We start from the raw sequence: 21252 nt of genomic DNA, 5'->3' as shown, positions 1-21252 counted from the left end.
TGCTTACGACCTATATGAATTGAGTGAGTGAGCGATACCGGTAACACCAAATAGACTGTACTATGATGTGATGATTGAGAGATATCTTTGGACTAGCACTCATTGCTATCTGTATCCGTGTCGTTAATTGAAATCCATATCCATGTCGTTGTTAGGTCTTAGCTTCGCCCCGTTTGCTATCAACAGATCCACTAGCTCCTGTTTTCCGCGTTTCAAAGCCACATCGAGAGCGTCACTACAGCCATCTGGCCCGTTATCTGCAGCACCTCGATCAAGTAATAGCACTACAATCTCCTCACAGGGAGATTTTAGTGCTATCTCAAGAGCACTAGTTCCATCATCCCAGTTAGTAGCAGCACCTCGATCGAGAAATAGCGCTACTATCTCCTTTCTGCCTAGCAATATAGCCGTATTGAGAGGGTTGCTTTCTCTGTTCGTATTGTTCACAGAAGCACCCCGATCGAGCAATAACGTTACAATCTCCCTTCTATCCATCATTGTAGCCTCTTCGAGAGAGTAACTTTTTCCGTTCGTGTTTCCCACAGAAGCACCTCGACTGAGTAATAGATTCACCATCTCTTTATCGCCCCAGCTTGTGGCTTCCTCAAGAGCTCGACTATCTCCATACCCATCATTCAAGGCAGCGCCCCCATCAAGTAATAATTCTGATATCCCTCTCTCGTTCAATGTCACAGCGCGCACAAGAGCAGAACTGTTTCCGTCCAAATCATTCACACTAGCGCCTTGGTTGATCAACAGCTTTACTATTGCTTTGTGGCAGGAATCCACAGCCCTTTTAAGAGCAGTATAGCCATCTGAATTGCTATTGGGGTCAGCCCCTCGATTGAGCAACAAAGTCACTATTGCCTCGTGACTTATTTCGCAAGCTGCAACAAGAGCGCCCCCAAGGTCTTGATGTCCTCCGTTGATGTCAGTGTCTCGCTCGAGTAGCAACTTCACTATCTCTTCACGACCCAAGCTAGAAGCATGATATATGGGATCTTTTAAATCTCCTTTGTGGCCTGGCGTAGAAAAGTGACTGAATCCATCACATATGCGATTCCAAATCAAGTAAGCAATGTTGTCTTTTGACAGTAGTCGTAGTGCGGCTGAGCTAGTCGATGCCGAGGGATGTTCGGATCTGTTGATGTGGTTTGCCCAGTATTCCGCGGAGTAGCTTGCTAGTGGGTACTGACTTAGAACATCTTGATCCATGATTCTAGGATCCTGGAACTGTTCAAGGTAGCTTAGGTAGGCTACAGCTATCCTGTTATGGCATTCTATTGCTTGTATGTCATAATGTGCTGTCTGACATCGCCGAATCCTGTCAGATACGAGGTATTCCTTGACGGAGTAGTGCGCAAGTATAACCACTTGCCTTGTTGAGCTAGTATATGGTCCTTCTAGGGTACCTCGATAGTGCGTAGTTTCTGTTGAGATAGTCACAAGACTAGAGCAGATATTGAAAACCTCTTGAGGGTCTTCTAGTATTTCGTCGCTATCAAATGCCGGTTTGCGTGCTACATCGATGGCGATCACTTCTGCGAGTTCGTCCAACGATAGTGGTCTTCGGAAAACGCCACCTATTGCAGAATGCGAATGGCGTATCCGGTATCTTCTTCAGAGATGTTAGCTAATATACGCTCATATGTCTTGTCTAGTGTTGACGATATTGTCGCGAGCGCTGTCCGTAGCTTTGCTCGGTTACGGCATTTTCCTAGGGTGTCAAGCTGGCACACAGCCCGTCGAAACCTAGCACTATCATCAATCTTGGAAGATTCTTGGGGTTTAGAGAGACAAACATTCCCTTGGAACCCTTCAATATGGCAGTCTCGATCTCTTGCTGGAGTGTGACGTCTCTTGCCCATTTACTCAAGCCTTTGTCATCAGAGAGGCGCTGCCGAACGTACTGGTGTATATCTTTGTCCACCTCGTCGCTCTGGAGGCAGATGGCATTATGTGTATCGACAAGCCCATCTAGTGAACTTTCGATGTCTCGCTCCCGCCGACTCGTTATAATGAGATGCATGTTCTGAAGGTCCCATCTAGTTACAGTCTCGATGATCTCCATCAAATCATCCCGTTGGCTACACTCATCCAATGCATCAAGCACGACATAGACTTGTGGTAATTGCTCTATCGTCGCTCGCAACATATCTAGGAGTGCATCAAGCGAAGGCTGTGTGGCCCCGTTTCCGTGTGAGGTATAGAAATCCTCAACTTTGGGAGATGAGCCCTCAGTGTGACGTAAGAGTTGACAGAACAACGAGCGCAGCATCCACTCCTCGTTCTGCTTCTGCACATCGCTGAAGTCGAAGTAAAAGTACGCCACGATGTTGCCTGTATGATGATCACAATATTGGAGAAGATCCTGTAGAGTAGTCGAACCAAGGATAGTCTTGCCGCAGCCTGGAATGCCATACAGCCACAATAATGATGCAGCGCTTGTCTTCCAGATCTTGTACTGTTCTCCACATAGAAACCAGAGGCCTGTGCCATGCTGCCGTTGTCTGAGAGCCTTCTGGTAGCTGACTGATGGATCCGGTGGTGACAGCCACCGGTGTATTTTGCTAATCTGTACCTCTCTAGCAAGGTCTTTGGTATCCATTGAAGTATCTGTTGAAAATTCTCTTATTTCTTTGTGTAGTCGTCTACGAGTTTTCTCTTCGCCTTCGCCGTATAAGAGAGGCATTTGGATATCGAAGATTCCTAGCAGAGAGTATACCGCATCTTCCTTGCGCGTAGTCGTTCTTCTTTTGGCCCATGTCATTCTTTCTCCAACGCTGTATTGAGACATAGGCTCTCCTCTGATAGCTTCAATTGCTATGTCTATAACCTCAGATATCTCTTGCGCTCTTGTATGCTTGTCTCCGAGAATGTTTCCTTCTAGCGAAAAGAGTTCCACGCTGTTTGGTGCAAGAAGCTCTTGAAGCGTCCATACTCGGGTGAACCATCTGTTTTATGGGAATAAAGCCACGCTGTCTGCTCCGCATGACACATCAGAGAGATAGACGTAGCATTTTTCTGCCTCCTGTGCCGCTGAGCAAGTCCTGATACGTGATTTCCTCGTTATTCGGGCCCCAGGTATATGAGAGAATGGCATAAGTCTCGGGATCTCTGTCCATGAATTCGACAAGGCTGAGGCTGTCATCGGCCTTCAACTGCAGAAGACGCATCGCGAAGGCGCTGCTGAGTGGTGAAGGTAGTGGAAGAGCGATGCAAATCTTGTCTACAATTGAACGGTCAAAATTATGAGGAGGTTTTATCATCGATAATTGCACCAGCTTGTAGAAGTAAGTGTTCAAGGTTGGGCGCCTGAGCTGGGATGGGCTAGTACGATCTGCGCATAGCCCCTTCTGCCTTGGATGGCCGCCCACATCCCGCTAATGTGCCCCTTCAGTCATGACAAGCATCTATTCTGACATAAACAATTCAGAGAGATCGACGGAGGTCTTCTTTTTGGCATGTGTCCTTGAACTATCACGTGATCAGGCTCACCCCTAATGACGACATCACCATCCTGAAGGAACGACTACAGCAGAAGGCGAGGCTCTTACAGAAACGACACAAAAATAGATATAGTCACCAAGTAATAGCACCATTGGTTTGAAGGTACTTCGCAGTGACATCCCCGCAGCCCTGCAGTGTTCTAGGTAATCTCTGATATACCGAGAAATATCCGACCATGCGACGACTACTACCATTCACTACACTTGACACTGTTCCCCATACACATCTAGGCAACAACATACATGCCTACGCTGCAACCATCCCGCAGTCAAAGCCCGCTAAAATCTGGCCTGGAAGGATATCTCCTCACTAGCCCGCATCCTCGCAAGTGCATCAACACAACCGACACATACAGTCGCACGCGTTACAAGCGCTTAACGAATATCTTGCGTCATCCAGTGAGCGTAACACACGCCCCGTTACTCAAATCCATCCCCGAAAATTCCATGGCCGTGTTTCTACTGTGTACAACACAAAGATCCATACGCAAATACCCTTGACTCTCTGCAATCATCCGTACCACAACGCCGCTTACCCGTGTACACCCATGTATCCAACACTTACCAAGCTCGTATGCCGCTAGAAAAAATGGGTTGATTTGGTCTAGGCATCATAGATCCGAAGGGTTGTGGTCATAAGCGCAGTGCTCCCGAGATCTTGCAGCGCAGTGTGAAAGTTCAGCAAGCTCAGCGGTTGTTCTTCTACATACAAGCGATACGAGAAGCTCCAAGCAGCCGAAGATCACCGTATCAGGCAGATAAGCGACAAAATGGCGCACTGCTCTCACAAAAGTCTTTCAGCTACAATGCTCTTCCTTACGATACTTCTGCTCGTCGCGCGTACCCTCGCTGCACCGCCGCAGCTTAATCGCCTCCTCGCTAATCCGGCGCCACCCTTCAACGCACCGCCCAAAGTGGACACAATCGAGTTGGAAGAAGGCACAGCGGTTAAGTTGTGAGGATCTGACTGGATCTCAGTTGGTAGATGGAGCAGACACGCCAGTAAGTACTCCAAGAAGCTGAATTGACGGAAATGACAAGGCTTACGAAGAGATAGAGGTAGGATCCAGAAAATCGGGAGGTATGAATTAAATGAAAAGAAGTAAGAGTGATGGATGCAAAGTGGAAAACAGGTGATGCAAGCTGAAGGCCTGTGTATGAGTTATTCAGGGCTAGTCGTTGCAATACAATTCTTGCTCGTCCATTCAAATACCAATCTACACTTGAATCCACCTCCCATATTACACACATCAGAATCATTACCCTCTGCTACTGCGAGGCTCCACGTCCATCCCATCCCCACCTACAACACCCTCTTAACCCTAAAATCCACACCAAAATCATACTCCTTATTAAATCCCAGCCCAAAGTCCCTATACGACACAACATCCTTGATCGAGCACCCTACAAGCTCTAGCTCAAAGTTTCTCACCAGTGCCGCAACCGTAAGATACAACTCCGCATACGCAAGGCTACACATGTATTTAGTACTTGAATCGCTGAAAGGTGTCGGGTAGAAAACTTACTTGATACCCAGACAAATCCTACTTCCCTTTGTAAACGTCACTAGGTACCTCTCTAGATGTTCGCCTCTGGCGCTGGCTTCGATCCAGCGCTCGGGGCGGAAGGTGTCTGGATCGGGGAAGACGTCCGGGTGGCTGTTCAGGAGGTACGGCATTGCAGTTACGCTCGTCTGGCAAAATGTCAATGCATGACTACGATGAGGGAGGAGAGTGAGCGAGGAAGACGTACCTGAGGGGGAATAACCCATTCTTTATACGCTAGTGGCTGTAAAGGGACGCGTGCGAAACGTCCGGTAAGGTAACAGCGGTACCGAAGTGACTCGTTGATAAACGCCGTCTGTGTATCATATCAGCTACAATGCCACATATCAAAACGGAAGCAAAACGGAGTTTACCAGATAAGGCAGCCCCTCCAACTGACTCCAACTCGGCCTCTCCACCCCCTTCTCCACCAGCCCCCTCATTTCCTCCTTCAAGTTCGCCAACACATCCGGAAACTCAACAAGATAAGCCGTCATAACCGTCAAAAATCTTGCCGTAGTATCTAGCCCCGCTAACAGCACAACCGCGCTTTCATTCTTCATTCGTTCCAATGTGCGCTCATGGACCGGGATGTCAGGGTTAGTAAGGGCGTCGAACAGCGTCCTCGGTTTCTCCGGCACCGGCGCTTTACTATTCTTTTCTAGCGCGTCTTTGGATAATTGTGTAATACGAGAGTCAAACTGCAGGTAAGCGATGAGATTGGGATTCAGCCATGTGAGAAACCGCGAGGGTAGTCTTTTCAACACGCCATCTATCGCGGGGAAAAACCGACGCCAGTGGTACGATAACAGCAAACCCCTCATGACGATCACAAGTTCACACGGAAAACCCGGTTTAGACAGCTCATTGAAAGACTCGCCGTAGGAAAAGTGCGACACGACGTCGGTGGTAAGGGCGCCGAAGACGAAGGCGGCGGCCAGGATCTCTTGTTTGGCGTGGGCTTGTTTTAACTTTGAAACGAGGAGGTCGACTTTACTTTGGATTACGGGTTCGAGTGAGGATATAGCTTTTTTCGAGAAGAGGTGCGAGACGTAGCCGCGGCGTTGGCGGTGCAGGTCGTGGTCGATTGTCGTGATTGCAGTCGAGGGGAGGCCGCCCTGGGTGGTTTGGTACCGGTCTTTGTCGCGTTTTTGGGCGCTGCTGGAGAAGACTTTGTCGTAGAAGAAGGGGTCGTTGAAGGAGAGCTCGTGGGGGTTTATCCTGACGAGCGGACCTGTGCCTTGTTAGGCGATGTGAGGTGGACAGCTGCGGATATGAGGCTTACCATATTTCTCGTGCATTTCAATAATCTTCTTGAAGTACTGTCCACCTTGTACGACATCGTAGTAGAATTCGGCAAGGTAAGATGCAGCAGCCCAACGGGGACCGGGGAACTTGGCCAAAGGGTGGAAACAAAGGTTGTAGATAGCTTTGTAGATCCAATATGAAACGAAGGTACCAGCAAAGGCACTCACTATTGCAATAACTGATAGCATAATTGTTAATGTTTAGTAGGTGATTGTGTCTGTTGTTGTGAGAGTTCCGGGGGCGAGCGAGGAACATTACACAAAGCCACACAAAGTGGGGTAATGATGCCACAGAAAATGTCTTACATACAAGAATGTACACTGCAGCGTAGATTGTGGCTGAATACGGCGTCTAAATTGTCATCCCACCCATACTCAGTTGTACCAACTAATGACATGTGCTTACGAGATGCAGGTGCATGGTTGCCATGCGCCACCATTGGAACCAACTTTGACCTACAATATTGAAGGACATCAAACCTTCCCACCAGCTTTCCGTTTTCGTATGCGCGCAGTTACACCTTCCTGTGGTCGCACGGTTCCGAAAGCGACCTCACGCAGTTGCGGCATTGCTGCGTCCGTCGCATCCGGGTCGCAAAGTTCAAACTCAAACTCGCTCAACAAGACGGCCAAAGTCGCAGTCTGCATGGCCTCAGTGTATTCCCTGCCCAATCCAATAGCATGCGCATTTCCAAAAGCTGGTGCCAACTGCTCTAGCCCCTCCATACTGAACTGCCCTGTTTCGATGCCATCCTTGCTCTTTCGCTGCTTACTTGATACTTTTGTATTCTGATATTCTGGTATCAGAAAGCGCTCAGCCCAGAACTCCTCCAAGGATTTCTCAACAACGCGGGGTCGCGCACTAGCCCACAACTCCGCATTGAGCGCAAAGTCTTGCGAAAACGCTATCGCTGTACAACCTTTGGGAAGGACCGAACGCTTATCCAAGACGATATCGCTGGAATCGTTGGTGTAGGCCATGTACTGTGCCACACGTAGACGGCTAATCTCCTCTTTCAGTGATTTCATCAGAGGCAGAGTTGCGATACCAGTTACATCGTACGTGCCTAGTTTTGGTGAGCGGTATTCGGTGATGATACTAGTGAGGTGTTCGGCTAAATGAGGTTTGCGTAAAATTTCGATCAGTGTCCAAATTGTGGAAGGAATGAAGTTCGCGTTGGAGCTATAAACAAGTGTTAGTTATCCTGCGCTCAGCTTATGTAACTGCCCATGTATACCAGTGTATGATGTCCAGCATCTCTGCTGTCCGAGCCTCTAGGGGCAGTGCGGTCTTGGCAAGAAGATCATCGCTTTCTTGGATAAACTTCGAACCCTTGTGTTCATCCACATCCGGATCTTCCTCCCCAACCTTTGCAAACTCAGTACCGCTGTGATTTAGTTTCAGCCATTTCTCGATGTTCTGACACAAGCGATCGCGAGGCTCTTTGTATGAGCCTGATACGAGGAGAAGTGGCATGCCTGGTACAAAGCCTTCGACCGCATCTTCGAATAGCCAGTAATCCTTGATGAGCTTAGGGTATTGTTTGAATATTGCCGATCCAAAGAATGTTTCTACAGAGCATCTGGTGAGGACTTGTTGGAAGAAGGACCAAACGTCCTCGATCTGAGTCCAGCTCCCGACTTGGAACATTTTGTCATTCATATTACGCGAAAGTGTGTTGACATAGGTATTAGTCTTGTTAGCCAGCGATGTGCCGGTTAGGTACTTTTGCGTCAATGCCGTGCGCACTTGTCTGGTCTTTTCCTTTTTTCCATCACTTGGCGTACTACCGGCAAGCAGATTTGTAACCGCTTTGGATGAACCAAAAGTGACTTCATGAATGCGACTGTCGGAGACATCTGACCCTTGTTGCTTGGATGCATCGATGATCTTCTTCACGTGTTCAGGATCCCGGAGAACGACGAATGATCGTAATCCTGCCTTGACAGCAAAAGGTGCAAATTTGCCATGTTCCTTACTTCCAATCGTCAGTATGTTCCAGGAGAGGGGTTAAGCTACATACATCAAAGTCGCAAAGTACTTCTGCGGTCCGTCAAATGCTAGGCTGAAAGCGTGAAAGACCCCGGGAACTAGATAGGGAACCGTTGGTGGCCGTTGCAACGCGGTGCTTTGCGAGCCTCGATCGAAGCGCGCCTTGGATACATTGTATGTGCAAATGGGGATGATGATCAATAAGAACACTATAAGAAGAAACATTTTGCTCGTTCGATGAAGGATTGATTGAGTTGAAGTAGATGTGTTACGTCTCACGTTAGTGGACCGTCGAGCTGACTAGCGGCGGGTCTCGGTCGTACCTCGCCGCCGCCGCCACTCCCGATATCCCCTGCCTATCACGATGACTACAGACACATGTCCTTCGATGATGTCGAGCCATGATGATTAGCTTTTGATGGATATTCATGCGCCAGACCATCCTGAACATTAAGTTGCGTCTTCATGCCCCGCAAGGAAGCATGCGTTTTTCTAAGTTATCTGTAAACAATCCGGTAGCTGTGACCGTGTGTTATACCATTGATGCTCCAGATAGCGACAGAGTGATTTGCACCTCAGCTTGGTCAGCTGTACCATGGAAGTACACGACTCTACCATGTCCCAATCCAACTTTCTACCCGCGACCCTGCAGCTGTATGCAAGTTGTTCTCTATTTACAAATTCAATCAGGTGGTTTACTGACTGCTCATAAGATTCCTCACATTCCTGACCTGGCCCCCTTCGGCTACAGGAAACTAGTTCCGGTGGGGTTGAGGGTTGAGGTCGGCGGAAAGAAGTCCCATCATGATATTGGGAGCTTGATGGAGGACACGAGATATGTAACAGTCCCGCAGATGGTGGAGGGCCGAAGAAGGCTTTCTGGGATGTCCATGATAATTGCAACAAGGGTATCTTTATCCAAACGCCATAACCGAATCACGCTGGGGAAAGCGAAAACAACTACCAGCTCGCCAGGACTGCATCTACTTTGTTTCGCCCGCGATTCCCGAGGTCTTCCATGTCAACGTCCTCCTCATCCTCCGCAGTCGCTGGAACCTGTACATCACCGAATCGCTCCTCTACCCTCGCTGCAACACGTATAGCCAACGTCCGCGTCTTTGCCAACTCTGGCGCAAGCGGCGCATCCTTCCATACCAAATTTGGCTGTATATTCTCCTTCGGCGCGCGATACGGTTCAAGGAGCGATAGTAGGGTGCGATACGAGTCAAGCCGGTTCTGCAGCGTTTGTCGATGTGCGGAGAGTTCTTGGAGACGGGACAGGGAGGAGAGGTATTCGTCTCGTGTTATATCGCTGTTCGCATCACGGCCATGCCATGTAGCAGGCAGTTTCGCAATATTCTCATCGAGTGTGAGGTCGTCGCCCTGATACAGCGCGTTCGCATCGTCTTCATGTGTATCGGATGTGGCATGTGTGTCTTCGTCGTCGATGTGTTGTGCGCCCGACTCCCAGTAAAGAGTGTCGATCTGCTCGACGACGTGCTCTATCATCTGGCGGCTGTATACTTTGCGCGAGTGTTGTTTCAAGTCGCGATTTACTGGAAAGCCATATCAGCATGAAATGGCATCCAAACATGTCTTCGTCTTCTACCTTTTTCCAAAACTCCCTTCATGACACTAAGCTCGATACCGCCATCTTGTGCAAGCGTGCGCAGTCGTTCTGAGGGCGGAATTCCACGCGATAGGATATGTTTGCGTGTCTGTAAGAAAAGCTGCTTTTGCTCAACGACCGTGGCCTGCTTGGATGCTGCTGCCGGTACGCGTCGATCCATTATACGATTGTTGGGCGGTTCGTTGAATTAGAATTTGGGAATATGTTGATCGGATTGCGGGGACGCGTCGAGATGGGCGCTTGCCCTAGTTCGGATGACAAGGGTCAATTCACCAACCTGCATACCGGGTTCGACGCATGAAACAAAAAGTTGCCTCTTTAGGAAGGATCTGGTTTGATGACGTAATGAGAATTGAGGTCGATTGAATAGGGACGCAATCAACAGCTATTACAACTTGCCTGATTGGGAAGGTTGCATCTGCCCAGTCTCCAACCTGGTTTCTGACAACGCACTGCACATGTAGCGTTAGTGAAGGCGGAGATTGAAGCCGCAAGCACTATCTAACTACTGGCATGACGGGGTTATTTTTCCGCGAACGCCTTCATTCATCTTCAATTCGGCCGTCTGTCTGGCATGTATGGAATGCAGTGGAAAAGTTGGTAATATAGTGTCCTGTGAATGTCACTCTTCATAACTCACCGCAAGTTCTGCACATGATCTTCATCAACATGATTGCATATCGCCCGATCACTGCTAAAATTTTCCTTGTCATTGTTTGGCAATCTTAACCTCATTGCTCTTTCCAACGACTCCTGCGCCACTCTGCGCCACGTAGTCCCCAGAGCCCCCACCCTATCGGCACGTGCATTGCGGCGTAAATACGGAGTGATGTTCTTGGTACAGCGGATACAGCCTAACGTCATATGGCCGGGGCGAGGCTCAGATCAGATGCACTCCTGTGCCCACTATCTGTCATGCTCCTGTACCCACAAAGGCGGGTCTGTCGCGACTGTGGTATCTGGAGATTCGTTGTTATGCCGAGCGCAAACAATGCAGATGTCTTTGTAGAGTATCAAACGACCAAAGGGTCTTTGTTGGAGTAGAACTAGCCGTTTCGCATCCTCACCAAGGACACTTATCGTTTGGCTCAAACGGCGGGCGGCTAGCGAGACCATGGACAGCCATGAAAGCCAGTGACGCCGCCAAGGCTTTGTCCAAGCGCGCATCAGGGAATGCAAAGGCTTGAAACGCGCCGAATACCCCGGTCGTGTATGAATCAATAACGCCTTCTGATAACTCCCTCGGACCCTCGTTCGCTTTCCTAATTCACTCTCATTTTCTCTCCACGATACTAGGTACTCACCCTACACATACTTTTGCTCTCCCATTGCAACTGCACACAGTAGCGGCTGCTTGCCTCGCCGAATTCGTTCATGGCCACCGGCATATAACGACAGGGGTTAATTCGCGTCTCCACAATCTGCGCGCCCTGCAACACCACAACCCTCTGCGGCCGACACCATGGTTACCACCACTTCTGCTGACCCGTCTTCGACGTCGCCGGTCAAGGGTGGCGCAGGAGCGGCTCTTGAAAACCAGAACCAGAGCATAGAAAACTTCGCAGCTTCGCTGTCGACTGCAGCTGTTATTTTCGGTGTGCAGATCGCCTTTTTCTTAATCCTCAGTGGCAACTGGAAGCTACACAAGACAAAACCTCGTCATGCCGATCAAAATGACAAGGCAGTAACGCGACAAAGCCTGTTCCACAAAATCTAGTATGCGACAACACTCACAATGACCAACATGCACTAACAAAATACAGCTACTACAAGACGGCCTTTGTACCAGTAGCCAAGCGCATCTCGGCTCCCGTAACCGCAATCGAATCATTCAAGAATGTATTCACCATTAGTGACTCGGAGCTTGTTCGCATCGCTGGCGTCGATGGCTATCTCTTTCTCCAATACCTGCAGCTCCTGCTCCGCATCTTCGTACCCATGGCACTCGTCATATTGCCCATCCTTCTGCCCATAAACCGAATAGGCGACGAGCCCGAGATATCGGGCTTGGATTCCTTTGCATGGCCTAATGTAGGCGTTCCAGAAAAGCACAATCGCCTATGGGCGCACTTAATCTTGGCCGTATGCGTTATTGTCTGGGTGTGCTTCAACTTTTATCTAGCCCTTAGGCAGTTTGTGCGCCTAAGGCAGACTGTACTTACAAGGCCTGATCATCGCATTCGAGCTTCCGCGACCACGATTCTTGTCCAGAGCATTCCTAAGAAGTGGCTCACCGTCGCCGCTCTGGATGCGCTTTATGATGTTTTCCCGGGTGGCATCAAGGATATCTGGATCAATCGCGACTACGACGAACTCATGGAGAAAGTCGAGAAGCGAACCAAGATCGCGCGCGCGCTCGAAGCCGCCGAGACGAACCTCATCATCGCATGCACCCAGAAGCACAAGAAAATGGAAGAGAAGGCAGCGAAAGAAGCGGGCAAAAAGAAAAAGACCAGAAAAGAGAAGAAGCAGGACGAGGCCATGCAGAACCATGCTATCAATCAGGAAACCCACGACCACGGTGTGGATGCTGGTAACCCTCACGAAATCGAACAACAACTTCAAAAGGTCCTTGAGGAGTCCCCGTCATCGTCGTCCTCTTCCTCGCGGTCAAGTTCCCCGGATCGTAAGCGTGCCAAATTACCCATCGCCTTTCTAGGGGATGGCATGCACGCTGTTGGCGAGGGATTTCGTGACGTGGGTGAAGGGGTTGACCGCTTCAATAAGAAGGTTTACGGCGGTGTACGAGGTGTATTTGTGGGAAAGCAGCGTCGTGTTCAGCCACAAAACCAAGAACCAGCCAAACCCGATGGCAACGTCGACGGCATCGATGCCGCTATAGAAACCTCGCCACTCTCCGCCGACTTTCAACAGCGAGGTGCAAGTACCGATACTGATACCCCGCTTGCGAAAAAAGAAACCTTTGGTTCTGACGGTACTGCGAGCGGCCCAAATTCGCCCAAGACGGAACTCAAGGCACCGGCAGCCGAGGAGGATGAACAGAAACCTGCTAATATCGGGTGGAAGCATCCTTTCCAGACGCTCAAGGCTGTCTACGTTGGTCATGGCGACTTTGTGAGCCCAAAGCCTTTCCAGAAAGAGGGAGAAGAACTGCCACTAGAAGTCAAGGACCCTGAAAAGACCAAATATAATATGTCTGGACTGTACGACGAGTCCATGGAAGAGGATGGCGAAGACGCTCTTTGGAGAAAGTACTTGAGGCCAAAGGACCGAGAAACCATGCGTATCCCATTGTTCAACTGGTCATGGTGGCCCTCCCTTCCGCTCATTGGCAAGAAGGTGGACACGATTTATTACTGCCGCAAGGAACTCGCGCGCCTCAACGCTGAGATTGCTGATGATCAGGCTCACCCGGAGCGGTTCCCGTTGATGAACTCGGCCTTTATTCAGTTCAACCACCAGGTTGCAGCGCACATGGCTTGTCAATCGCTCAGCTACCATATTCCTCGACAAATGAACCCGCGAACTGTAGAGGTCAACCCCAACTACGTCATGTGGGAGAATTTGACCATGAAGTGGTGGGAGCGCTATCTCCGCATGTTTGGTGTCGTTCTCATCATCGTCGGACTCATCATCTTTTGGGGTATCCCTGTCACGTTCACGGGAGCCTTATCCCAGATCGAGACACTTACCGATACGCTGCACTGGCTGCGATGGCTCGAAACACTCCCCGGATGGTTGCTTAGTTTCATCCAGGGTGTGTTGCCGCCGGCGTTTTTGGCTATTCTCTTCGCTGTACTACCTCTGATCCTGCGATTCCTCGCTGGTGTTACGGGTACAACCACGCTAGGCGAACGAGAGTTGCTCGTCCAGAACTTCTACTTCGCCTTCGTGTTCGTCCAATTATTCCTCGTCGTGTCCATTTCGACCGGTATCACTGCCACCATCGACACCCTTCTCCAAAATCCTACCAGCGTCCCACAAACCTTGGCGAAGAACTTGCCCAAGGCGGCCAACTACTTCTTCTCTTACATGATTCTACAATCTCTTAGTATCAGCTCTGGTACTCTGCTACAGATTGGTGCTGTCGTCGTCATCATTTTTCTCCGTTTCCTCGACACCACGCCGCGAGAGAAGGTGTCTAGGGTGCTGCAAAGGCCTGGCATCAACTGGGGTACCATGATACCTGTTTACACCAATTTTGGTGCAATCGGTATCATCTACTCTGTGGTTTCGCCCCTTATCCTTATAATGATGTTGATAACATTCAGTCTCTTCTGGTTCACCTACCGTTACCAGATGATCTACGTGAGTTATGCCAAGGCCGAAACCAATGGCCTTATTTTTCCAAAGGCGGTCAACCAACTCTTTACTGGGCTTTACTTTCTGGAGCTGTGCCTTGTTGGTTTATTCTTCCTTCAAGAAGACACTCAAGGCAGACAATCATGTTTCCCTCATGCTGTCATCATGATCATCATGGGCATTTTCACTGTTCTTTTCCAGGTTGTGCTCAACAGAGCTTTCGGTCCTCTGTTCACGTACCTACCGATCACGTTTGAGGACGAGGCGGTCATGAGAGATGAAGAGTGGCAGCGAGCACAGGCCAGTCGCTGGGAGAAGAACAACAATTCCGAACACCAGTCTCTCAATTCCCAACAAGACGGTTATTGGCCAGCGGATGAGCACGAACAAGCACAGCGCAACGAGCAGAACAAGCAACAACACGAATCCTACGAGCTCAGCAACCTCGACGGCAACATACAATCCGCTGGCTACGCCCAATCACCCCGCCCCAACACTTCCCGCAAAACCAGCTGGGCTAACCGCTCCCGCCGAAGCTCCCACTCGCGCTCGCAAAAGAAATCTCAAAAACACAAGGATCCCCTCGACATCCTCGCCAACACGCTGAAAAAGGGCCTCGACGACGTAGCCAAGCCTATCCGTGATGCCGAAGCTCAGGTCCTCCCCGCCGGCAACCTCTTCGACGAAGTCGACGACGAGCTCGCAGATATTGAACCCGAAGCCCGCCAAAAACTCATCAAGCGCTCGTTTCAACACCCGGCTTCCCGCGCCATTCAGCCCGCCGTCTGGATCCCGCACGACGAGCTCGGTGTCGCTAAGGACGAGATTGAGCGTACGAGTGCGTTTACTAAGCGCGTGTGGATTACGAGTGTGAATGCGCGGTTGGATGCGGGGGGCAAAGTTATCTATCGAGGATTGCCGCCGGATCGCGATCCTTTTGAGAATATTGAGGTGTAATAGAGAAGAGCATGAAGACGAACAAGTGTTACTTTGCTATTTTGTAGATGGGGCTGAGCCTAGATTATCTTTTTATACCTTTAGAGTTTTGTTTTTTTCTCAGTGTTACTCATGGCCTGGACTGGCCGAAGCATTTTCTGGCTTGCATAGCGTTGCGGGGGGCTTGCTTTTGTATCCATCTACCACATGTTTATGCATCACCTGATAGGGGTTCTCTTCGACCGCAAATTTGCTGCTTTGATGTAATCTTTGGATGCGGTAGTCTCGGGTGCCTCGCTCTAAGGTCGACTGTACCATGGTACCATATTTTGAGCGTTCATCACCAAAACAGTATCACATCCATTGTCGCATCCAACATCTTTCTCACATCAGCGTCAGCATAGAATAGATCGCATACACATACACACACGGGCATTACCAAGGAGCGATGTTGAAAAGGTTGCTCCTTGGTAATGCCCGGGTTCGTGCTACATGCCACTTCACAATACCAACTGGTTAGCTAATCATACACACATGTCTATTGTGATGCATTTAATCTCTGAGTTACATGCGGTGGTTCTTTGGGAAAAAAGGTAGTTGTAATGATGAGTACGTTGAGAGTTGGTCATCGTGATGTTGCATATGATGATGTAGTTAGATCATGATGTATGGTTCGCACGTGAGAATAGCGGATAGCAGCGACGTTGGTACCGTGGTACAGTCGACCCGAAACTATCGCAACCAATTTTTTTTTTAATTTATATCAAAGCAACGAATTCTCCACAGAAGAGAAGCACCGCCATTAAAATGGCGGTTGGTGTAAACATACATGTACTCCGTTTCCTGATTACTTGTGGTAGAAGGGGGAGGTATTGGTGGGTTGTTTTTGTTTCTTTTTTCTTTCGCAGGAGTTCTCAAGTTAGCGGGGTATTATATCTCTGTTCGTATTGCTTATACCATGAGTGAAAGAGCGGATTTTCTTTAGAGAATACTGAAAATATTATACATATCGATGCACACACAGACACGTTCAAAGACATGAGTATAATCGAAACTTCATTCAAAACTACTGTATATAATAACAACCATCATCTGTCAATCAAACGTTGTAACGGCACTCAACCCGGTACAGGGTACAGCCATCCCTTTATCACGTCATCCCAAATATGCAACGCAGTCTATTGTTCTGCGTAGGCGTCGTAGTCAAAGACGTCGAGCGAGGCGTCGAAGTCGGGGTTGGAGTAGACGGGCTCGGTGGGAATCCATTCGAGGAGTTCTTGTTTGGAGGAGGTAGTGAATGCGACGATGGGTTGGTTTGCGTCTGGGATAGACGCGCCTTGCGTAGCCGGCACATTTGCGCTTGTGTCCAGCAAAAATGGGTCGATCGTATCCGGCGCGGTAGGCGCAGACACATCATCTCGCTGCTGAGTGGTCTGCACCGGGGGGTCTTGGTACAGCTCGGGGAGGGGAGCAGGTATCTCCTGGCTTGGCTCCTGGAGAGGCAGGAATGAATTTTGTTCTTGCTGCTCTGACATAGCAGCCAATGTATTCGGCATACCCTGTATTTGAGGGTACGGCTGCTGCTGTGTCGGGGCAGCGAAGTTGTTGTGGGTCTGGTATGTACCAATACCTTGTGGCTGCATCTGTGCAGCGAAGACCATCTGAGGGTCTTGTGAAAAGTAGGGTTGCTGCTGTGACGGGGCAGCGAAGTTGTTCTGGGTACCCTGTACCTGTCCGTATCCCTGCGACTCCTGCGCAGTGTAGGAGTAAAAATGGGTATTCGCAACAGAATGTTCATTTTGCGCTTGCCCAGGAAAAGGGCCCTGGGCATAAACCCCATGTTGTTGAGGTTGTGGTGCTGGAGCCGGAGGAGACGGCCGCCAGTTGTCCTGGAAGGGAACCGGACGCCCAAAGTTAAGGGTTTGCCCCATTTCGTCACTCCAGTGAGTAGTGGGAGGAGGAGAAGGCGAAGATGGTGGTGATGATGTCTTACGGCGAGTTTGTCTTTTTTTGGTGACCTTGGTCACGCTCGAGCCGCCTTGTTGATTGTTCTTGGGTAGGCGCGGCATGATTGCGCTGGAAGAGGGTATTGATGTAGAGGGAGTATGTGTTTTTGTGTATGTGTGTCTATGAGAGTATTGCTTGCTAGAAGGGCTTTGAGACGTTGGGATCAGTGCAAGAATATTAAGACACTGGAGACTAAGAGGAAAGGATGAGTGGGAGGTACACTTTTTATACTCTGCGAAGCGAGGATGGACACATGTGCGGTAGGTCTAACAGTGGATAAATTACGGGGCAGTCATGACTTAGGTAAGTATTACCGCTTGACTGTCCAAGTCCTCACTTATAAATATGAACTACCAATAATGCGAGAGACGCTAGTGGATTGTAGGCAGTAATCATACGTCTATGTAGGCTATTCCTTGGGCGATGTCTTCGTTTCCATGGCACAGCCGAGAAAACGCCTAAAAACGTCAGGGTCTATAAATTTGTGTGTTTGTTTTGCAGCAGAACTTTCATAGCAGCAGCCACACAGACGCCTACAAAAAGTATGATTACATACTAAACTGCTCAAAACGACCTCTACGACCTCAGGATAATCGTTTATGCTGAGGCCACATCGCGTGATGCTGCCAAAATTCTCTAGAGTCTAACTTCAGACCCAAAGTACTCGTGTCGCGGGGCAGAGCGCGAACGTTTTCCTCCGCCATGAGCTCGCCAACCCACCCAGCACATTTTTGAGCGAGCTGCTGCTCTTCTCCGGCAGACAAACTGACTGTGGCACTGAAACTCATGATGAGATCCCACCAATCGTAGACACGTAGATCTGATACAATCCAGCGTTTTCCCGGAGTAAAATTCCGATGAGTAGCGATGATGGCACGCGCGACGTCATCGCCGTGGACGAAATGTACTGCCCCACGCTTTTGTATATCCTCTTTTGACTTGACAATACGAGAGAGCCACCTTGAAGGGACGCGCTCGCCACCATAAAGTCCAGAGAGGTTCAACACGCAGCCGTGTAGTGAGAGTAGCTCGTCTTCTGCGATGGCTCGCTTATTGTGCTTGTCATAGTGGGAGTCAGAAGTGCTCCACTCATTGGGAAGCTGGTTAAAAATACCAGTCGAGCCCAGCTGGATCCAGTTGTTCTTCGCTCCGTGTAAGGAGCGATACAATCCGACTAGAGCCTTCGACTGGTTGTGGCCCACCAAAGGAAAGGTGATGAGCACCGTCTCGGCAGCGGGCAGGCGTTTATAAGGCTCCGAATCTCCTGACTCTGGGTCAAACTTGAAAGGTATTGTGCCATCTCTTCCCGTAGTCGTAGTTGCAGCGTATGGTATGTTGGCCTCTTCCAGTTGCGGGACTAGGAAGTTGGACGTCCAGCCAGCGCCTAGGATCAGGAGTTCCACTTGTTTCATTCGTTCTCGCAGCATAACACTTGTTGATGTAGGTGATTATATGTCTGAGCTTGGTATGTAGTCACCTTCTTTCGGTTCAGGGTAGACGACACAATGTGTCTTGAAGTCGTGACGTTGCGACATTTTGCCGAGTCCCCGCACGCGCCAAATTAGCTTGCATCGGCCCTGCACGAACCAACTGCTCGGGTTCTACTGTAAGATATGATACGAGGATGTATTGCAAGATTCAAATGCTGCGTTGTTTGGTCCAGCCGGAACAGGATGCGCCATCGTGGAAGATTTGTAGCAAAACCGCGTAGAACACCATAATCATGGTATCACTCCATGTCGTAAGATGTCACAGGCGAGTAACTTGAAAAAAAAGGACATACGCGACACAAGACATCTGAAGAGACGTGTCGGGCACGCCCACAGTTATGGATAGCTGGTATTTTGGGTGAAGGGAGACCCTGAAGCGTGATTCAGCTAGAATTTTGGTCATTTCCTAATTAGGCAATCGGGAAATCTGTTGATTCTAGCTGAGCCTTTTTCACTAGAAATCTCTAGTAGTTTAAATGACGTCATATGTAAAGAGAGAATTAGATGCTAAGTTTTTATTAATCGGGAAATTAGTAAATCTATTGATTCTAGCTGGACTATTTTCACTAGAAATCTTAGATAACTCTAATGACGTCATACGCAAAGAGAAAACCGGACTTTGAGTTTTGCACGTGATGTCGCGCTATCGTGCTAAGCTCCATCTGCGCTTATTGGCTGCTTACGTACAAGGATGCGCGTCGTCGTCATTACTGTCGCGCAGCTTCACCTCCCCAGGTTGTCACGACGGGCTTTCTTTCAGGGGCATCAACCATCTCCAGCCTACGATGCGGACCTCACGCATCTCCCGCGATACAGCGCGAATCCTTGCTGCGAGCAGCACGCGGAGAGCCTTGCGTCAACCCCGAACCGCATCGAATGCAGCGAACCCCAGTGCCGGAGCAAGCATGATCAAGGCAGAAGCTGAAAATGATACGATGAACGCGTCTGATTCTGCATTGAGTTCTGTGCCGCCGGATCCGAGCTCGGACAATGACACGCAACCAGCACCCAAGAAGAGGAAAAGGGGCCAAAGCAATCCAGTTGTTATTAAGCATGAAGTAGAGGAAACTTCAATCACTGCGATCACGTCACCGAAGAAAGCTCCAAAGACGAAGAAAGCGCGCGCTGCGCCTGCGAAAAAGACCAAAACTAGTGATGGAACAGTCAAGATTGAACCGCCGGCGAACTGGGAGGAGATGTATGCCCTAACCAGGGAGATGCGCAATGAAAACGTTGCTCCGGTGGATACCATGGGATGTGAGAGTCTGGCGGAGAGGCAGAGGACGCCGCGCGACCAACGATTCCAGACGCTTATAGCCTTGATGCTCAGCAGCCAGACCAAGGATACCGTTCTGGCACCTGTTATGCGGAACATGCAGGAGAAGATGCCAGGCGTAGGTCAAGCACGCTCTATTGTCCACTCACAGCTAACATAAACAGGGCTTCAACCTTGAATCAGTTCTTGCACTCGAACCACCAGCGCTGAATGCATTCATCAATAAGGTGGGGTTCCACAACCTCAAGACAAAGTACATCAAGCAGACGGCAGAGATACTTAGAGACAAGTGGAACTCGGACATACCCGATAGTATTGAAGGCCTAGTATCACTACCGGGTGTCGGACCAAAGATGGGATATCTCTGTCTGAGCGCAGCCTGGGGTCGGACCGAAGGTATAGGCGTCGACGTTCATGTGCACCGAATAGTCAACCTATGGAAATGGCACAAGACCCAAACACCCGAACAAACCCGCGCAGCACTAGAATCATGGTTGCCTAAAGAAAAATGGCATGATATCAACAATTTGCTGGTGGGCTTTGGACAAACCATATGCTTGCCCGTTGGAAGGAAATGTGGAAACTGCAAACTTGCGGATAGAGGTCTGTGTCCATCTGCAGTGGTATCGAAAAGTACAAAGGTCAAGAGAGAAGAAGCTGTAGTAAAAGTCGAAGCGCCTGGGGGTGAAGTTGCGGTGCAGGAGAAGGTAGTAGCTGCTGAGTTTGCTGAGGTCAAAGCCGAGGATGTGGCAGGTGCAATGCTGGATATCGAGGACATTGGGAAAGTGCCCCGCAAACGATCAACACGGAAGAAGTAGTAAGTACTCACTCTATAAACCCATGATTCTCTAGTTGTCCTATCACATGTTTATACCGCCTTTCAGATCAAAAGTGTAAATATGATTCCAACCTTGTCACGTTTTCTCGCGTCGACTTCGCATCAGCTGCATTCATCCGTAAAAGTGGGACTGCCTCGCATGCGTCCAGAATCTACTCGTTAGCTCATAGACACTGATCTGAACTTTCCAGAAAATGCAGGACTATTGCGAGCTTCTGACGAATCAGCCAGTCCATCGCATCATCAGTGTATGGAGTCTCATACGCGCAGTCCCCCATTGGATCTCTTTCCCGCACGAGCCTCTCCCCGCGAACCATACCATTGACTTCTTTTGCTTTCCAGTGCTGCCTAGTTCCAGGTTCATTTGTCGCTAGCCCCACAGCCCCGACCGTGGTACATCAACACTTTGCGCACTCCAACACTTATTACCCGCTGCAGCACGACACCAGTAACCGCACT

General features: G+C 49.5%; 10 protein-coding genes across 10 annotated transcripts; 4 read left to right on the top strand and 6 right to left on the bottom strand.

Moving 5' to 3' along the window:
• Positions 1-123: 123 nt before the first annotated feature.
• On the bottom strand, positions 124-3176 carry PtrM4_083500 (NACHT multi-domain protein; the record flags this gene model as incomplete). Its single annotated transcript, XM_066106582.1, has 3 exons — positions 124-1618; positions 1803-2954; positions 3058-3176. The coding sequence occupies 3 exons, from the start codon at positions 3174-3176 to the stop codon at positions 124-126; spliced, it is 2766 nt and encodes a 921-aa protein (XP_065963520.1).
• A 1103-nt stretch (positions 3177-4279) lies between these two features.
• Positions 4280-4566, top strand: PtrM4_083490 (uncharacterized protein; the record flags this gene model as incomplete). Its single annotated transcript, XM_066106581.1, has 2 exons — positions 4280-4464; positions 4563-4566. 2 exons carry the CDS (start codon positions 4280-4282, stop codon positions 4564-4566), a joined length of 189 nt encoding a protein of 62 aa, XP_065963519.1.
• Positions 4567-4812: 246 nt separating this feature from the next.
• PtrM4_083480 (CypX, Cytochrome P450) lies at positions 4813-6549 on the bottom strand (the record flags this gene model as incomplete). The annotated part of the gene is made up of 5 exons (XM_001940339.1): positions 4813-4981; positions 5036-5202; positions 5262-5369; positions 5428-6287; positions 6339-6549. 5 exons carry the CDS (start codon positions 6547-6549, stop codon positions 4813-4815), a joined length of 1515 nt encoding a protein of 504 aa, XP_001940374.1.
• A 285-nt stretch (positions 6550-6834) lies between these two features.
• Positions 6835-8578, bottom strand: PtrM4_083470 (putative cytochrome P450; the record flags this gene model as incomplete). The annotated part of the gene is made up of 3 exons (XM_001940340.2): positions 6835-7543; positions 7599-8339; positions 8385-8578. 3 exons carry the CDS (start codon positions 8576-8578, stop codon positions 6835-6837), a joined length of 1644 nt encoding a protein of 547 aa, XP_001940375.1.
• Positions 8579-9313: 735 nt separating this feature from the next.
• PtrM4_083460 (FTA4 domain containing protein) lies at positions 9314-10143 on the bottom strand (the record flags this gene model as incomplete). Its single annotated transcript, XM_001940341.2, has 2 exons — positions 9314-9909; positions 9963-10143. The coding sequence occupies 2 exons, from the start codon at positions 10141-10143 to the stop codon at positions 9314-9316; spliced, it is 777 nt and encodes a 258-aa protein (XP_001940376.1).
• Positions 10144-11445: 1302 nt separating this feature from the next.
• PtrM4_083450 (uncharacterized protein) lies at positions 11446-11700 on the top strand (the record flags this gene model as incomplete). Its single annotated transcript, XM_001940342.2, has 1 exon — positions 11446-11700. The coding sequence occupies one exon, from the start codon at positions 11446-11448 to the stop codon at positions 11698-11700; it is 255 nt and encodes an 84-aa protein (XP_001940377.2).
• A 764-nt stretch (positions 11701-12464) lies between these two features.
• Positions 12465-15203, top strand: PtrM4_083440 (uncharacterized protein; the record flags this gene model as incomplete). Its single annotated transcript, XM_066106580.1, has 1 exon — positions 12465-15203. One exon carries the CDS (start codon positions 12465-12467, stop codon positions 15201-15203), a length of 2739 nt encoding a protein of 912 aa, XP_065963518.1.
• Positions 15204-16360: 1157 nt separating this feature from the next.
• PtrM4_083430 (Vesicle coat complex COPII, subunit SEC24-subunit SFB2-subunit SFB3) lies at positions 16361-17251 on the bottom strand (the record flags this gene model as incomplete). Its single annotated transcript, XM_001940343.1, has 1 exon — positions 16361-17251. The coding sequence occupies one exon, from the start codon at positions 17249-17251 to the stop codon at positions 16361-16363; it is 891 nt and encodes a 296-aa protein (XP_001940378.1).
• Positions 17252-17773: 522 nt separating this feature from the next.
• On the bottom strand, positions 17774-18616 carry PtrM4_083420 (Epimerase domain containing protein; the record flags this gene model as incomplete). Its single annotated transcript, XM_001940344.2, has 1 exon — positions 17774-18616. The coding sequence occupies one exon, from the start codon at positions 18614-18616 to the stop codon at positions 17774-17776; it is 843 nt and encodes a 280-aa protein (XP_001940379.2).
• An 848-nt stretch (positions 18617-19464) lies between these two features.
• On the top strand, positions 19465-20963 carry PtrM4_083410 (Nth, EndoIII-related endonuclease; the record flags this gene model as incomplete). Its single annotated transcript, XM_066106579.1, has 3 exons — positions 19465-20073; positions 20120-20772; positions 20957-20963. 3 exons carry the CDS (start codon positions 19465-19467, stop codon positions 20961-20963), a joined length of 1269 nt encoding a protein of 422 aa, XP_065963517.1.
• Between the last annotated feature and the right edge of the window lie 289 nt (positions 20964-21252).

The sequence above is a fragment of the Pyrenophora tritici-repentis genome, chromosome 3 (assembly GCF_003171515.1).
Source record: "Pyrenophora tritici-repentis strain M4 chromosome 3, whole genome shotgun sequence".
Lineage (NCBI taxonomy): Eukaryota > Fungi > Ascomycota > Dothideomycetes > Pleosporales > Pleosporaceae > Pyrenophora > Pyrenophora tritici-repentis.
Note: the sequence above shows the minus strand (reverse complement) of the source record. Positions and strands in the feature narration are given on the sequence as shown.